Genomic DNA, 16136 nt, shown 5'->3' with positions numbered 1-16136 from the left:
AGGCTGAGAGCTACCACCAGCTGCCATCCTGCTGAGGAAGATGATGGGGGCAGCAGCACCCGTTCTTGCAAAGCATGTCTATGTAAGACATTAAAACCTGGTTTTTGCTGACTTCTTTTCTTGACATCTTTGCTGCAGCTACCAGTGGGGTGCCAGTTCACAAGGCCTGTGTCCCTCTGCCCATGCTGCCCCTGAGAAGCTTTTAGCAATGTTTGAGTCATGTCTAAAAGCAAGCAAACAAACAAAAAAGCACTTGTTAAATTTGCTAGGTATGTTATTCAAAGAGGGAAATGTGTCTATTTTCATAGAGATGATTAAAACCCAACCTTTTCCATACTCTGGTACGTGACTAGCAGTAGAACCTTGTTCCAAACAAACAGTCTCCTACGCAAAACAGTTTAAGAGAAGCTGGGTTTTGGGGAACATGCCCTGGAAGAAGTTGAAAACCCAAGCTAAAACTGCTGATAGGATTATTTTTTGTACCGGACATGCAAGACTTCCTGAGGCTCTAATTATACAGGATTAAAAAAAAAGACTATTTAACTAAAGCAGACATGAATAACTGTAGTTCCCAAAATGTGATGTACATGACATCTTTCTCTCCCTGGACACAGACATAGCTGCCTGAGTCACACAATCAGCCCATTTCTTCCTTACTGAAGGGACTCCTCACAGTTTTGAATCTGAACACAAGAAGAAAAAGCCTTCAGTGTCTCAGCCATGATGGCTAGCCACCTGGTTTATTAAAGTGCAGCATTTTATTCCAGTGTCTCTGCTCTGGGTTGGACTTGCTGCTCTCTCCCATGCAGTGCTGCGGGTTAGGCACCCTGCAGCCTGTCCCCCCGGCACCCACCTTCCTCCCACACACAGGACAGGACACTCTCTCAAGTGTAATTTCTTCAAGTACCACAGCTCAGGCACTCTTTGTTCTGCAGTTTCTGCTAGTCATCATGGGCTAACTGGAGGTGACACAGTAAAGTCTTCATGTCCCTGAGCCTGACCACAGATGGTCCCTCAGACCCTGTTCGTAGGGACTAGCTCTGCTGAGCCTGCATTGTACTTTCATGCTCTGACAAAATCTGCCGGTGCCAGTTTGCCACCATTTTTCTGGTGATAAAATAAGAACCTTAGTGTTCAAGGAGATGAAATTCAGAACCCAACTTTGAGCAAATCACCAAAAAGTGAAGAAGAAAGGTCTCAAAGTGCTCATTTTGAACTCTATGCCCTCAAAAAAGAAGCAATTTTTACTTGAGACTTTCTTGTTTGGTCCAGCCGTAACTAACTCACAGATCTGACTCAACAGACTGTATTTTACTGGGTACTTTTTGGATGTCCCACAGAAGCTGATTGTGTGATCTCCCCCAGCCATTCACACCACAGTTCTGCCACATCAGATAATCATACAGTCAGTCATCAAAACATGACCTTGTTCCACTTAAAGAAACAGAAATTAATGTAAATTAGCATTTTCCCTTAAAGCTTGTGTGGCAGAAACATGATGTACAAGTGCTATCTCTGAAAAAATTCACTTCCCTTCCCAGGAATTCTCAGGTCAATGACATTAGTGCTGGGTTGCTATTAGCTTGGCCAAATCCTTGTAAACACCTCCTGACACCACGGGAGTGACCCATATATACAATGTCATCTGAGTACTCTTTTCTTTCCTGGTGCTGTGGGTGGGCTGCACACACCCAGCCATCAGAAAAATAGAGATGTCCCCTTACCTGTGGTTACCACACGCACCCGCTGCTGGTGCTCGTGTAGACTCACCACTATCTGATACTGTCTTTTTTCAGGCCACTCAGTTCCTCCTCCCAGTGCTCTGCAGAGGCTGGCTGAGCTCTGGGTTTGGTAAACAAAACTGCTGGTCTGGGATGATCTGCTGTGACTTCAGCTCATCCTCTAGCCTGCCAGTGCACAGGGTGCACAACAGCTACCCTTCTGCCCAGGTACACCCCATACCAAGTCAGAATCTGGACCCTGTCCAGCTGTCCCAGAGTGCATGCAGACACAAAACACATGGAGACCATAACTCATGGATTTATTTTCAGTTTCATGAGCTTTCCTTACAACAGGTGTATTTAATAGCATCAGCTCTTGGTGCTAGCTGTCCAGCCAGGATAACACTACCATTTATCCACATTGGTAGGGCTGCATCGCCTGTGGCTTTGCAGTGCAGCTGGAATTGAGTGATTTTGGGGCAAGCTGTGGGATTCCTGGCAGCCATTATCCATGGGGCTTCAGCTGTGAGAGCTCAGACCACAATGTGACTGACTACCCTGTCCCTCAGTCGGAAGCCCTTTGTCTCTGCACCTCTGCCTTCCCTCAGTGCTCCCTTCTCCTCAGGCTGGAGCTCAGGCCACACCATGACACCTCAGATGAAGTGCACTGTAGGTCATTTCAGGTAACCAGAGCCATATTGCCCCTTCAGTGGGCACAGCAGTCAGGCTGAGCTCAGATGGGTGAGCTGTGCTCCAGCACCTGCCACATTCCCTTCCCACCTCCTCTGACCTCACACTCACATGCAGAAACACACACTCACACCTATTTTCTCCACATCTGCAATAAGTTATATGTACATGTTGGTAGTTTTCTCCATGACAGCACCAGCAGCTGCCATGTATTCCCTTTTCATTCAAAAATCAAGAATGTCCCTGCCCTTGATTTTTAAGTACATTCTTAACAAAGAGAAGTAAAACTTTTAGCACAGAAACATGCAGGGAGAAAGTATAAGGTCACTGATAAGTGCCTGGAAAGTGTGCCTGGTGGTTTGTGCATTTTGATGAACTTTTAAATCATTCTTTCCTCTAATTTCCCATTAGACCTCTGGCTCTCAGTCGCAGGTGAGCAGCTGTGTTCCACATTTATTTCTGTGTTGCATACAAAGAGGTACTTTTCCTTGCCCTTTGAAAGTGCTACCAGACAATTATCACTAATTTCTGCATCCTTTTCAGAGAAGCTGTAAACAAATAGCCCCTTCACCTTCTCAGCCCTGACCCCCATGAGCACACTTTGCTCATTTGCTTCTTCTTCTCCTTTTTCCAAGAGACTGTTTGCACAGATGTAGTTTTGTACCAATAATTATTCTCTACACTCTTTCTCAGTATCTTTTCTTGCTCTGCTAAACCCAAGATGAGGCCAACATGCCTACATAAGGTAGTGACAGTCCATGGGTTTTACAGTACCACAATCCTGTTATTTGACTGGAATACCTTTCCATTAGCACTTCACACTCCCTTTGAATTCTGCTGAGTTTTGAACTGATGCTTGGAGAGATCTGCAGATGCAGAGCTGTCCTGGGTGTGAGCAGCACAGCTGGGGGTCCATTAATCCTGTGCCACCAGTGTCCCACTCATCCCTCAGGTGACTTCCTCTGTTTTACATCTGTCTGCATGGCTTTTAATGGGACACAGGATTGCCCTGTTCATTATAAAAAGGTTCTTCCATAAATCTGCATGATAGCTTTACTCAGGGCAGTAGAGATTATTCATAACTTGCCCTTCAGACCTTTTAAGCTGGGAGGAAAATACTTCCTGAGTATCTACTGAGGAGCTGTCAGTGGCTTGCTGGCATTCCAAAATGAGCCAATGGTGCAGAAATACACACACCAAAACATGTGAGGCATGTGTAAGCAATCCTACCCCAGATTTATGGAAAAGTCTGTAATTTCTTTCAAATATCCATCATGCGTTTAAAGAGAGAACAGAGAATGGGAGTTCAGAAAGAATGAGCCTGGTTGCAGTATCAGAACCACCCAGAGCTATGGCCAGTGTGCCTAGACCTTGCTGCAGTGCTGGGGGAGGGGATCAAGGGCAGCACAAGGGCTGTATGGGACATTCCTGCTTCTTGCACTGCTTCTCCTAGCAGGGCAGGCTCCTGAGTTTCTCTTGGCTTTAATCTGCCTTCCAGTGTTTCTATAAGACCTCTCATTCATTAAAACCTGTACAGCATCAGGTGGGTAGGAGAAGAACCATCAATTCCCAAGCCAGCTGCATCCTCCCCACTCACCCACAGGGATGGGGATGCTGAGCAGCCCTTGGTGCTGGCTCTCCTCCCACCCCATGAAGGCTGGAAACGCTGATCCTTTTGGCCATCTAAAGCATTAAGTTTAGTACAGTGCTCCTAGTCTGCGACCTGCATGCCACAGCTTTCAAAGGGCTTTCTTGGATAGAGGTGGTGAGAGGGAATCAAGGAAAACAAAATAAGAAGTTCTATACAGGGGTCTGTAACTGAAGTTCCTGACAAGATCTGCATTTTTGCTGCAGGTATTGTGAAGGGAGAGCAACCACTGCTTGTCCAACCTATCTGTCAGGGGCAAAAGTGAGAAGAAAGATAAGTATTTTGTCTGGGTGAAGGTACTCCTGAGGACTGGTATCTGCAGAGCGCTGTTGGTTCTCAGGAAGTGTCCCCTACTTCATACTCAGATTCCTGGGGGTTTCCAACACAGTCAGATACATTCTTATTTACTTCTTCAGAGATTTTGTGTTCCCTGGGCTCCATCACATAGTTGTTCTCAGTGGAAGAGATGGGTTCCTCATAGTAACCTGTGCTATCACGGCTTGAAGAAGTTGCTGCTCTCAAGTTACGGCTGAAATCAAAATGCAAGAAGAGTATCAATCAGAGTAAACAAAGCATCTCCCAACCATCAGGTTTTTGACTAATATAGTGGTCTGACTCAAACCTGTGTAAACCTGAGCCATTGGACTATAGCAATATTCTGAAGGAGAGAATTTTGTCCTTTGCTTTCCAGTGGCTGAAAAACCTTGGGCATTGTAGAAGCATTGCTTCCAACCCAGAGAAAGTTTCCAGGGAAAGGCAGCAAAGTATGTGCAAGTAATAAAAGGATTACCGCCATTTCTTGCACTGGTGCGATCAGATAATTATTGAAGATGAATAAATAAATATTTATTTAAAATATCGGAGGAAGGGTAAATTGAGAACTAAAAGCAGCCCACATCCACTGTCTAGCTGATGGTATCTAATATTTTTTAATGAAGATAGATCCTCTGAGGAGAAATGTCATCACAGCATTTGTCCCGTTGCTCAGGGTTCAACTGTAACTTAAACTGCTGCCTTGCACACTGCTGGGGAAGCCTAGCACTGGGATGCTGGCACATCCTACTGTAATACTCAACTCAGCAGCACTCTAATTTATACCTACAGAAGTGGTTCTCCTTGTATGTTTTCACTGGATTATCAGGCTTTTCAGTAAAACTTCCACAGGCTACAAGTAGATCAGGATGTGAAACCCAAGTTTAGAAATAGCTATAACTTCCTGCCACAGCTATGGTTAGAAGAAGCAAATTCAGCCAGGGATGTTTTGAGGATAAATCAGAGTATAACCAGTGGTCTCTAGAAGGGGAGTTCCTTTTCTTTGCATTTGAAGAAACACTGGGAATTCAGCCTTGGAAAAACACAGAGAATTTAGCCTTGTCTTCAGTAGCCCTTTACTGGGCTTAGAAGTTAATAAGCAGCTCTTGCTCACTTTTGCAGTTCTGATATTGCTATGAAAAAAATATATATGCTTTCTTCCCACATTCTGTGTTGCTGTGGAAAGCCCACAAGCTATCCTACAGTGTGCTCTTGAGCTAACTGTGAACCTCTTCAACCAAACTGCTTAAGGGGTTTTTCATCATGACAGCTAATAGCAGTGCTTTTTATTTTTGCTTTGATACAGCCCCCCAGGACTCATCAATGCGCCAGATAAAGGGTTATACTCACGATTTTACGTCATAGACTTGAGCTGGAAAAGAAAAATCAGAATTTGTGTCAATAATTTGCATTTACCTTCTTAAGAAAAGAATTTCTTTGCTTATGTTCTTGGTATAAGAGAATGACCTCTGAAGACAGAGCAAAAATAACAACCTTGGATATCATGTCAGGTGGGTGATGACTCAGTTTCCCAGGATTCAGTCCAAGAAAATGAAAGCAACCCGGCTGTCACACAACTGGATCAAAATAACCAGCCCAATGTCAAAGATAAAGTTGAGGTTAGAAACTAGAAGCTCACAATTTCCCCAGTTTCCCTATTCATTAGAAGTTCAATAAAGAACAGTTCTGAAAATGGTTATTCTGGATTCCTTTAAAAAGGAAAAGATAAAAATAAGAAAAATGGCAAAAGAAATATCTGACAATTATTATTATTATTATTATTATTATTATTAATTGGTAGCATGGAGTCATAGGAAGGTCATTAGAGAAACAGAGGAGAAAATTAAGTCTGTGGGATCTCAAACCCCAAAGTACACCTGTGTGCCCACAGCCAAGCACAGCTGGTGAGGAGGGGGCTCCAAGAAACATTTGGTCAGGGGGATTTCTGGTGGCAGTGCAGGAGAAACAGAGGCATTCAGTGAATACATCCTGTGACTAAAGACCAGAGAGGAAACAAATTTATATGAAATAGGGAGAATTGACAGCTCTTCACAGGTTCTTGGCACTTCCCTCTGGGTGCCAACTATAGGAACTATTGAGCAGCAACTGGTGCCAAAGGCATTCCCCAGCAGCAGGATGGGATGAACCTTCTGCCAGAGACTTTAAAGGTTTGGTGCTATGAACCTGGCCAAGCAGGTGAGCCTGAGCCCCGGGATGTCTGTGAGGAGCAGTGAGAAACAACCATCCCAAGTCTCTGTGGCAGAGCAAGCCACACACCTTGGGATGGGCTGCAGGGCAGGGACTGAGCTGCCCCAGAGCCAGTGCAGGGATGGGAGGGTGCAGCTCAGGAGCACCAGGGCCACTGCTGCCCCAACCCCATGTCTGGTGCCCGGAAGACCCTCCTGACTGCGAGGACTTCTCTGCCTCTTTGGATCTCCCACCATCTGTGTCAACCCGTGCATCTCATCTACTGCCTGTATGATGCAGGTGCCAGAGCTGCAGCTAGTGTCTGCAAGCAGTGCTCCGGGCCCCAAAACCCATCAAAGGTAAAACCATGCTGGGCATGCATAAAACATTCAGGTTTTCCAGAACATTCTACTCACCTTCTTTGGGCTTTGTAACACAAATAATAAGAGAGATGACAAGGAAAACCACAGCACCACACACCACAGCAATCAGGATGACCAGGTACAGGGACAAGCCAGTCCTCTGGAAATCTAAAGCAGTACAACAGAGGACTTTAAGACAGAGGAGCCCTCCTGGGTGACAGCAGCAGCAGTTACATGACATTTACCATGTCCCTGAGGATAGCAACAGCCAGCCCTGCCTGAGCACCCAGGGCTGTGTCCCTGCAGAGCCGTGTCCCCAGAGACCCTTGGTCCGGCAGCTCTGAGTGTGTTGTGTGACCCAGCACTCTGTGTACACCTCACCAAGAGGCCACAGCCGTACAGACAGCGTCTATCTCATAATGCTGAGGTAACAGGGATGTGAGCTGGGCGGGATAACTGCACTGCATATCATGAAATAAAGCTTTCCATTCAAGGGTGCTGCTCAGTTCTCTTTGGAAAGTGCCTAAACCTGTCACAATGCTGTAAAGCTGGAGGATGTGTAGATCTGCTCGAGGCACACACTGAGGTTTTTCTGCTGTTCCAGCTTTGACAGTCTGAGATAAAAAATGGACCAGCTGCTCAGGAACACAGCAGCAACTCTGTGTGCCCCACATATCAACTTTTTTTTTTTTTCACTCTTCCATAAAAACATCCAGAGCCTTTTAAAGAGTTACCATTAATCATCTGGGTCCTTTGAGAACAGCCATTAATGCTATTTGCAGCTAAAAAGGCAGAATACTAATTTTGAAGCTAAAGTTCTTGACTACAGAGCATCTGGCTTGGGTCCTTAATCATCTTCTCAGCTTGGTTTTGTTCTTACTTACCACGAATTGTATCATTCTTCCCTGGATATCCCACACCACTCTCGGAAGTTGTTGCTGTTATGGACAGATCTGCAAAACAAACCTGAGTGAAAGGCTGACAGTGCATTTCCAGCCCTCACTTTAGCACCCAGAGATCTGGGATTAGAGCTGTAGGATCAGAAGAGAATGCCTCCAGCCCCTTTACAAGGCAATGAAAATAAGCAAACTGCAGAAATAAACACTGTCTATACCCTGTACTATAGAGAGAGTACATGTAGTACCATACATTCACTGGATGGATACTACATACAGTATATATACACACTATACATGTATACACACACTACATATACACACACCAGATACTGACGTGTATTTGTATGTCTGTACACACACACCTGCAGTAGTGGTGGAGCCCCATGGAGTCCAGAAGATTCCTGGGGCATCTTGGGGCACCAGCTCTGTTTGTGTTTTTCCTGCAAGAACAATCAACACCTGTCAACATCTTTCCTCAGCTTTTGGTGACTGACACCAGCTTCTACAATCCCAACGTGATTGCTGGGGCACCATCGATCCAAACGAAACATAATCCAAACACAGAAGGTTACCACAAGCAGACCTACTCTAGTCCAGGCCTAAATTCCCACATCCCACAAAAATAAATGGGAAATCACAAGCCCTCCCTCAAAACTGCTGTCCCTGGTCAGGCTCAGGTTTTCAGTCAGGTCTGAAGCAGCTTTTGCATCCCTCCTGTCTGCTACTGGAGACACCAGATCTACCTCCCCTCAGCAGCTTCCATTCAGGATCAGATAACAAGCAAAAAAGCTCTTTAGAAAAGAGCCAACCCCAGAACATCCCATCCCATATGCTCTGAAACTTAGGAAATAGCATTATCAGCAGTCCTAAGACACATACAGTCTCTCCTACACAGGCACAACCTATTAGCAAACAAAAAGCCATCGGTGGAATGGAAACTGGTGGAAGGAAGCTCTGCTTTCAGAAACATCTGGGTTAAAAACTGAGGCATATGGACTGAAAATCAATACTGCCAAGACTCTGTTCCCCAGCAATAAAACCACTGCCAAGCGCTGGTGCTACAGTGCCCCAACAACCCATCCTCGCCGTAGCTGTCACTGCTCTCACCCCGACCTGTGGTTGAGTGGTGTCCCCCCGTGGTTGCCACATTCCTCTGCAAGGCCACTGTTGTTGTGGGCAGATCTGCAAGGTAAAGGGGAGGAAGAGGCTCACACTGGGGTTTGACCATGTTGGTGATGCTGGTGTGATACAGAATTCTCCACAGGTAGGATAGGCACAGGAGGAAGCAGCCCCCACCCGGCTGACAGGAGGGGGGATGCTGTGCCAGCAGCGTTAGCCAGCGTCTGCAGCACTGACCCCTGTTCCCGGGCTGTTCCCTGCAGCGTGTGACTGCTGTGAAAAACACCACAGGGCTTCAGCCAAAGCTTCGTGCCCTGGGAGCTCAGCAGGCTCTGCCTCTTTCACAGGCCACTGTGTGGTACCTGTGCTTGGCTCTGCCATCAGGGACTTCACAGCTTTGCTGATCAAGTAACCAGCCAAGGAGAGCTGCAAGTTTTCCACCAGACACCCATCATGGAACCATTTAGATTGAAAAAGGGCTCTGAGGCCATTGAGTCCAACCTGTCACGCATCATCCTGCAGAGCCTGGAGGTGTCAGAGCCTGGTGCGTGTGAAGTGCAGTGCGTCTCCCTGAGACACGCAGCTGGTCACGGGGGAGCAAAGGCCAGTTTGGTTTGTTCCCCCACTGCATTACCACTCGCTTGTTCCTTGTTCTCAAAATAAAGCCACGACTCCTTGTCTAAACTTGCTGAACTGCAGTGGGCAGCATTACAGAGCCAGGGAGAACTTCAAAAAACCCGCAGAGGAATAAATAAATACATGTTTGAAGTAGCAACTCTCTTTTGCCTCAGAAAAGAGCAGTTCCTCAAAGAGGAGGAAACTGAATACAGGAAATAAAGGAGGACACCGACTGGAGCCAGCGGGGAGGAGTGTGTCAGAGTGCTGAAGGCGTTTGGCATTTCCTTCTTTCTCTGAGGGCAGAGAAGTAGGATGCCGTTCCTTTGCACTGCAGAAGGATGTTCTCTTCCGAGCTGCGGTTGTGGGCACTCACCTGTCACCGTCAGCTGCACAGCATCGCTGCGCTGCACGGCTCCGGCCCCAGCCCTGTTCTCTGCCTCGCAGAAGTACGTCCCGCTGTCAGAGGGCCGCAGGCTGTGCCACGCCAGCTCAGCCCCGCTGCTCAGGAACACGGCTTTCCCCGCCGGGACGCTCCGGAACCAGCGGTAGTTGATGGGAGGGGACCCGCTGGCCTCGCAGGTCAGGCTGGTGCTGGCTCCGGCCGGGACCGTCAGCCCCAGCTGTCCGGCTCTGATGATGGGCTTGGTGGCTGCCACTGGAAGACAAAGCAGAGGGGCCCAGGTCACAGAGCCCTGGCTGTGGTGGGGATGGTTCCCTGCCACAGCAGTTCTCACTCTTGCTGTCGGTGCCTTCCCAGGAGGAAGCAGCTCGGCTCTCACATCACCTCCCTGCACAGCATGAGCTCAGCTGTGCTGCCCATGGCACTGGTGTCCTGCTCTCTGGGCTGATGATGTCTCTGTGCCTCTATAAACCCCCCACACTGGGCAGAGGGAGGGCAAGCACATGCTGGTGAAATTTAGTCAAAAAACAGCCATGCAGTATCCCTGGGACTTGCCTACTGCGGCATGCCCCTGGGAAACATTGAGCCATTGGCTACAGATAGAGCCAGGGATAAACTGGAAATTGAGGAACCAGAGGTCCTTCCGCAGCTGCAGGGTGCTATGTCCTGGGCAGAATTTCTCTCTGATATATTTGCTGCTTCTTGCTGGAGGCTGACACTGATCAGCAAAATGCTTCTGCATGGCAACATGTGGTCACTTCCCCCCTGCTCTCTCCGATTCCCAAAAACCTTCCTGAGCCAAGCCTTCCCCTCCTGAATAGCCTCCTTTTTGGATTTACCTTTAACAACCTCCAATTTGGTGGTGATCTCCTTTGCTATCAGGCTGTTGTTGCTGTCTTTCCAGGTGACCTGGCAAGTGTAGGTTCCCCTGTCAGAGACCTCCAGGTTCAGGATGAGGAGAGACACATTTCCTGGAGCATCCTTTGGGATGCTGACTCTGTCCCTGTACTCTGACAGGAGAATGTGGTCATCAGAGCCATCCCTCCGAAAGATGGTGCCTGATCCCTTGTCATGTACCACAGTCCAGGTGAGGGTTTGCTGCACAAGGTCCTCCACAGGCACATAGGCACAAGGCAGAGTGATAGACCCCCTCCAGACACCTCTGACCTCACTGGGGCCACTCAGGTCCAGAAAAGCTGCGGGAATAAAGGAGGATGAAAATTAAGCCACAAAGCAGCCAGGGTGAAGGCAGCTCCCAGGTGATAAAGCCATGGCAAGAGCATTGGCAAAGAGAACCCACCAGATGAGAAGCACAGGCAGTCAGTGGGGATGATGAGGGATGGGCTGCTCAGGGGTGGGTTAACCAAAAATCCGTGTGGCGTGAGGCAGGTGGATGGGAGGCAGCTGATGGCCAGGGGCACCGACTCTTGCCATGTGTGCAGCCTGGCTCTCCTGCTCTGCCTGGTGCTTTCCTTACACCACCAACACTGAGTAGAGCACAGGGTCAGAGTTATTGGATAATTTAGGCCTGAGGGAAGGAGTTGGTCTAAAGTCCAAGCGGCAGCTCCCTGGTCTCAGCCAGTGTCTGCTCCAGACATCACCCTTGGGGCTTCTGAGGAACAGCAAAAGCTTCTCTACTGCCTATTTGTTTTTCTGACACACACCATTTTCTCAGCCTAAGCCAAACATGAGAAGCTTAAACCATGGGGTAAAGAAACCTAAAACTCTTCACACTTTCCTGTAAAAATTAGGACCATTGCTCTTGTCCAGTACATTTCTCTCACTCTGAGGATTGACTCTTAGCTTCCACAGACATTGCTTTACCTCTTCTGGTGGGTTTCAAACCTGCCTTTTCCTGGAAACACAAGCACTAATCAGACCCTTTGTGTTGCATGAAATAACTGTCACCACGTGTGTGGGCAGCGTTTCCATGGCCTCATGCACTGTTGCACTCTGTGGCCTCTGGATCTGAAACACCTGGAGCCCCAAGGCAGCAGCACACAGACTTGGCCTTTTTGCCATATCTCTCTTCCCAAAACAGAGCCACCCCTGCCAAGCACACCCCAGCGCAGGGCAGGACCACCCCAGGGAGGGGCCCATGCCCAGACCAGACTCACCGCTGCAGTGGAGAAGGGAACTCACGAGCACAGCTGCTCGCAGCAGCGTTTCCATCCTTGCCGGCAGCACAGCTGCTCCCGCTCCAGCCAGACTGACCCGCTTTCCCCAAGCTGTGGTAAAAAGTGACCACATGTTGCCTGTGCTCACTCTGGCACTGAGTGTCTCTGAGCATCCAGGACAACAGCTGGTGGTTTTTCCTTCCTCTTTATCAGAAAACAAGTGTCTCAGTGACTACTGTCAGAGGTGTGGCAGAGCGGAAACCCTGGTGTGAAGAGGAAAGTTAAAAAATGACTTCTACTCTATTTCGTATTTTCTGCTGAGTATGCTTCCCCCCCTTCTGTTTTTTAAATTTTTTCCTTTATTTCTTTTGATTCCTAAGCAACCATTTCTTTTTTCCTCCTTGTGTTGTTTTCTGATGAATAAGCTTTAACACGCAATTACACACACGCAGGTCTGAGAGAGAATTCATAAGGAGCTGAACCATCTTGGTCCTCACAATTCACTTTCTCACCAGCTTCTATAACACCCATCACTATGTTTTAAGTTCATGAAACACCTTAAATTTTTACATTACCAGTGTGGGACAGATGATTGTTGTAGGCCCTTTCCAACTGAAATATTCTATATCACTGTACCACATTTAAGATATGAGGAATTCAGGTATACAAATCTAAACCCCAAAATTTCCCAAGAGCTGCAAACACCTAGACCACCAATCCTACTTCATCTCACAGATGGAGCTTCCCTTCTCACAGAGCAATTTAGCTGCTTGGTTTAATTGGTTAATTGCTTTCAATTACAAGCCCTGATTGGGGCCATACATACTTGCAGCATCTTTGGACTGCTTTGGAAACAGGTGAACATGGAGATGCCCCAAGACAAAAAGAGGAACTTGTCCATGTAGAAAATCTTTGAGACCATAAAATCATGGTTTCTTAACTGAAATGATGTATTATTACTTAAATGTTTTAGTTAATCTCTGTAATTCAGTAATTAAGCACTTGTCCTGTCTAAGAGAAGTATCTGTTTTCTATTGAAATATCCCTTTCAAGGTATTTTACTGCCTTTTGCTGTCTTTTACAGCTCTCAATTTTTCTTCCGCTCCAATGAAAGAATCTCTTCTGCTTACTTGCATTCAGCTGAATTGAAACGAGCCTTTGCTGTTGTTACACTCAAATTCAACATCCTGTCCTCAAATACAAGTAATCTGACTAATTCAATGCAGCCAACCAAATCCCAGTCCCTGGTCTGGACACAGCTGTGCTGTAGTGATAGTGAGACATGGTTTGGGTCTGCAGTGGTACAGTGGAATCCTCCCTTGTGGCCCTGTATTCCTTCATCAGACATTTCCCATGAGATGCCACTCCAGCCTGCAGCCACTGGGATAGGGAGAAGCAGGAAAAGCTGCTGTGGGGGCTGAAGTGTTCACGTACTTCTTGGTTCAAGGGAGGAAAAGACCATGGTAAGGTTGAGTCATTGAAACTCCTTCTCAGGGAACAGAGCTTGCTGGAGGAGGGCAGAAGCCTACATTGTCTTGAACTAAGTCAAAAGGAAACTGTGCTGGTTTTGGCTGGGGTAGAATTAATTGTCTTCACAGTGGCTAATATGGGGTTATGTTTTGGATTTGTGCTGAACACAAGGTTGACAATATAGAGATGATTTTGTTATTGCTAATCAGTGTTTACATAAAGCCAAGGCCTTTTCTGTTTTTCTCATGGCCACGGTGGTGACAGGGCTGGGAGTACAGGGGAGATTGGGAGGAGACACAGCCAGGACAGGTGACCCCAACTAACCATACCACATGACATTGTGCTCAGTATATAAAGCTTGGGGGGGGGGGGGGGGGGAAGAAGGAAGAAGTGGGGGGTGATGTGGAGTGATGGTGTTTGTCTTTCCAGGTCACCATTACATGTGATGGGGCCCTGCTCTCCTGGAGGTGGCTGAACACCTGTCTGCCCATGGGAAGCAGTGAATGAATCCTTTGTTTTTCCTTACTTACATGCCAGCTTTTGCTTTCACTACTGCTCTGTCTTTATCTCAACCCACAAGTTTTCCAGCTTTTACCCTTCCAATTGTCTCCACAATCTCACTGGTGGGAGAGTGAGCAAGTGGCTGCGTGGGACTTGATTGCTGGCTGGGTTGAAAACACAACAGGAATGTATCACTAGCAGGATCTGGACCAACCAGGAAGCTGAAACTCAAACTGTGTGACTAAAAAAGATGCGTAGATTTTTATTCACGTATTTACATTCACCCATTTGATTTGGAACAGTGGCAGGAAAAGTCTTGTCCTTTATACAATGCAGGACCAGGCATCTGTACCTAAGGTGAATGTGGCAGCAGCCCCTTACTTCTGCTTTGGGTATCTGTAATATCATAATACAACTTTTCAAAACAACAATCTTGTTTTAGGAGACAGCAAAACATTCTGAGCATGGATGGATGAGGTGGCATCACACAGCCCAGGAGAGACAGAGCAAAATCAGTTTTTCTCGTATTCTGGAAAGCTCTGTTAGCAAGCACACAGGAGATACGAACTGGTGGCAGGGATCCCATGGTTGGTGTGGGGAGGACTGGGTTGGAACAGTGCAAAAGTGGATCTGAGAAGGGCACTTGGCACTTTCTCAGTCTGCACTCGCCACGCCTGGGAGTGTTCTGTGAATTCCCAGCACGTGAACGATAAGGAAGAGCAATCTTTCCTCCCCAGACACAGAACGATAAAGGCAAGGAGCCAGTGCAGGAGCCACGTGGAGAAGGAAGGAAGCTGCTGCTACAGTGAGGCCCCTGTGGTCACGGGTGACAAACTGGTGCTGCATCAGGCTGCAGCAGTGCCCCCACCCAGCCTGGCACATGGGGGCTGGTGACCACTGCCTGGCTGCTGGCCCTTGGGCACAGGCTGGGCAGCAGCTGCACCACGCTGGAGGTGCACTGCACTGCAGACAGATTCAGCCAGCTTGTCATAGCAGAGGAGTCTGCCCACAGCTCCACATGCCAATCCCACTGCTGTGTCCTTGTCCTCATCCTGAAGCAGAGCAGCATGTTCTGTATAAAGATCCTTTTTCTTGGCAGTGGAAATAATGCACACTTCCTTACTTCTAGGAAAATCCCACACAAACTGTAATGCCCACAGTGTCAGTTACCTCAGGCAGGGTCTGCACAGGGTGCCATGTCTGGATCTGGGGTCTGCCTGATGCTACAGATAGTCTGGGCTGTTCCCTGCTTCCTTCTATTATCTCCAGTAAGTACTTCATAACTTATGGAGCTGAGGGCCTTGCCTACTGAAGGCTATGGAGAACATGCAAAGGTGCACAACATCTGGTGTATTTTTCAGCACACATGGCATTTTGAACTTTCACATCATCCCTTTTGAAAAACCAGTCCCAGGTGCCCTTCTCTTGGGCTCTGGAAACAGACACTAGGCTTTCCTCATCCTCCTAGTTATTCCTGAACCAGCAGCAGCTGCGTCACAAGACCACACCCCAGGAGCAAGAAAACTCTTAATTCTGAAAAAAATCATTAAACAGGTTTGGGAAACATTGGCACATACAGGAACACACACAAAGAATGTACAAGAAACACAGTAATGCTTTTGCAATTCTTGAGTTTAATTACTTCAGCATGTGGGTTTTTCTTGCTATTCAGTCTTTCCATTGCAATCTTTCTTAAGAAAGTTGCATAAATACTTTTCCCAGACCAGTACATAAACCAGACACACAGATACACAAACTTTTTTTTTCTTGCAATTTTTTTAAGCCTTGGTTTCTTAACTTCTAAAGAGAGGAAGTGTATTAAAAACCCATGATGCACTCAGACCCAGTATCTGACAGTGAGCTGCACTGAGGGGAGAGGACTCTCTGACAGAGGAACATGACACTAAATCTGTAACAGCAATTACAGTCCAACCTGTGCAGGGAGTCAGAGGTGCAGGTCAACCTCCCAAAGAACTCTGTTGTCTGCATGGTGCTGTCAAACAGCACACCAGGAAAGTCTGGTTTTCACTGTCTCACTCTCAGCAAAACTGTGGCCTTTGGGAAGGAATTAAACCAAACCTGACCTGGGACA

General features: G+C 47.3%; 1 protein-coding gene across 1 annotated transcript; it reads right to left on the bottom strand.

Annotated features, from left to right (window-relative positions):
* Nucleotides 1-3968: 3968 nt before the first annotated feature.
* Nucleotides 3969-12128, bottom strand: LOC309577333 (V-set and immunoglobulin domain-containing protein 4-like; the record flags this gene model as incomplete). The annotated part of the gene is made up of 9 exons (XM_082289272.1): nt 3969-4588; nt 5722-5743; nt 6975-7088; nt 7805-7873; nt 8182-8259; nt 8933-9001; nt 9930-10211; nt 10796-11152; nt 12074-12128. The coding sequence occupies 9 exons, from the start codon at nt 12126-12128 to the stop codon at nt 4396-4398; spliced, it is 1239 nt and encodes a 412-aa protein (XP_082145398.1). The 3' UTR covers nt 3969-4395.
* Between the last annotated feature and the right edge of the window lie 4008 nt (nt 12129-16136).

The sequence above is a fragment of the Coloeus monedula genome (genome assembly GCF_965178545.1).
Source record: "Coloeus monedula genome assembly, chromosome: 12".
Taxonomy (NCBI): Eukaryota; Metazoa; Chordata; class Aves; order Passeriformes; family Corvidae; genus Coloeus; species Coloeus monedula.
The sequence above is the reverse complement of the archived record's forward strand: the minus strand, read 5'-3'. Positions and strand labels throughout refer to the sequence as shown.